Source organism: Penaeus monodon, chromosome 21 (assembly GCF_015228065.2).
Source record: "Penaeus monodon isolate SGIC_2016 chromosome 21, NSTDA_Pmon_1, whole genome shotgun sequence".
NCBI classification, from domain to species: Eukaryota; Metazoa; Arthropoda; class Malacostraca; order Decapoda; family Penaeidae; genus Penaeus; species Penaeus monodon.
In genome coordinates, this window is record NC_051406.1 from 17,221,157 (window position 1) to 17,222,259 (window position 1,103).

The following is a 1,103-nucleotide window of genomic DNA, read 5'->3' on the forward strand; positions in this document are numbered from 1 at the left end:
GGAGGACTGTGTAGCAACAGTCTTTATAACATTATAATGAATCTAACTTTCAGTAATTACAGAGACATTAAACAGTTTCTTATCACAATAAATTGATTATGATTTTCTTGAAATTAAAGACCTGTGCAACACAATTCATTCAACTTACAGGTTCCTTTGTAATAAATCTTAGAACAACATTCTTGAACTGGAAGGTAATATGAAGTTATTAAAAATTTAACATTTAGAACAAAATAACATTATACAATCCTTTATTACCTAAGTACTGAAGGTGCACTCGGATCTGGTGCATACGTCCAGTGTGGGGTCGGCACAGCACCACTGATGTTTTGCCGTTGTAGGAGAGTCGTGTGAACTCGGTGCGGCAGTCCTTGCCAGTGGGTGAGACCTTGCACACCCCAATCTTGTAGCTGACTACTTCTATCGGTTCGTTGCATTCAATGTGTTCCCTGAGGAGACAGTCCGTGTTATTAGAGTACTTGAATCATCTGTCTTTATCTTTTAACATGAGCAAAAGTAGTGAATTCTGTTGATATGGAAATAGTTAAAGTTATTTCATGATGAACTATGTTAATTCTGATAATATATCAGTGTATTAATTCAGGAAATTCAAATTAATGTTATAGGTATGAAAACTGGTATATCTCCTATAGCAATGAGACATTAGACACATGTGGTACATAGAGCAATATTAATATTTAAAAAAAATACCAGAAAAGATATCAAACAGTTCTCTTATCAAATACCATTACTTGCTCACTAATTGTAATAGTTTTTTGGAATGCAGCATAAGAATCATCATGTATCAAAAGAAAAGAGCTTAATAAAATTTATAGGGAATGTGCTCCACAGAATTCTTGTTGCAGTAGCAACAGAATAAAGAACAATTACAATCAGTTTTTAATATAAAATATAACAGTACTTGTAAAAGTAAACTCTGACATCTCAATTGATACTAACTGAACTCCAAACCTGTGCAGAATTGACTTATTTTCCACTTCATTTTTATTTTCTTTAATATGTTATATTTGTTTTTTGTGGCAATATTTTTCACTGCAGAATCTTATCCAATAACTTAGATGGCATATATTCAGGCTCTAAGC

The 1,103-nt window shown here is 32.5% G+C and overlaps 1 protein-coding gene across 1 annotated transcript in view; it reads right to left on the reverse strand.

Annotated features, from left to right (window-relative positions):
* The window catches only part of LOC119586280 (RNA pseudouridylate synthase domain-containing protein 2-like), a gene marked incomplete at its 5' end in the record, with an annotated part of 99,349 nt that overhangs the window by 3,375 nt on the left and 94,871 nt on the right, over positions 1-1,103 (reverse strand). Inside the window, 1 exon segment of the mRNA XM_037934984.1 lies at positions 259-449. Coding sequence (XP_037790912.1) covers positions 259-449 — 191 coding nt within the window.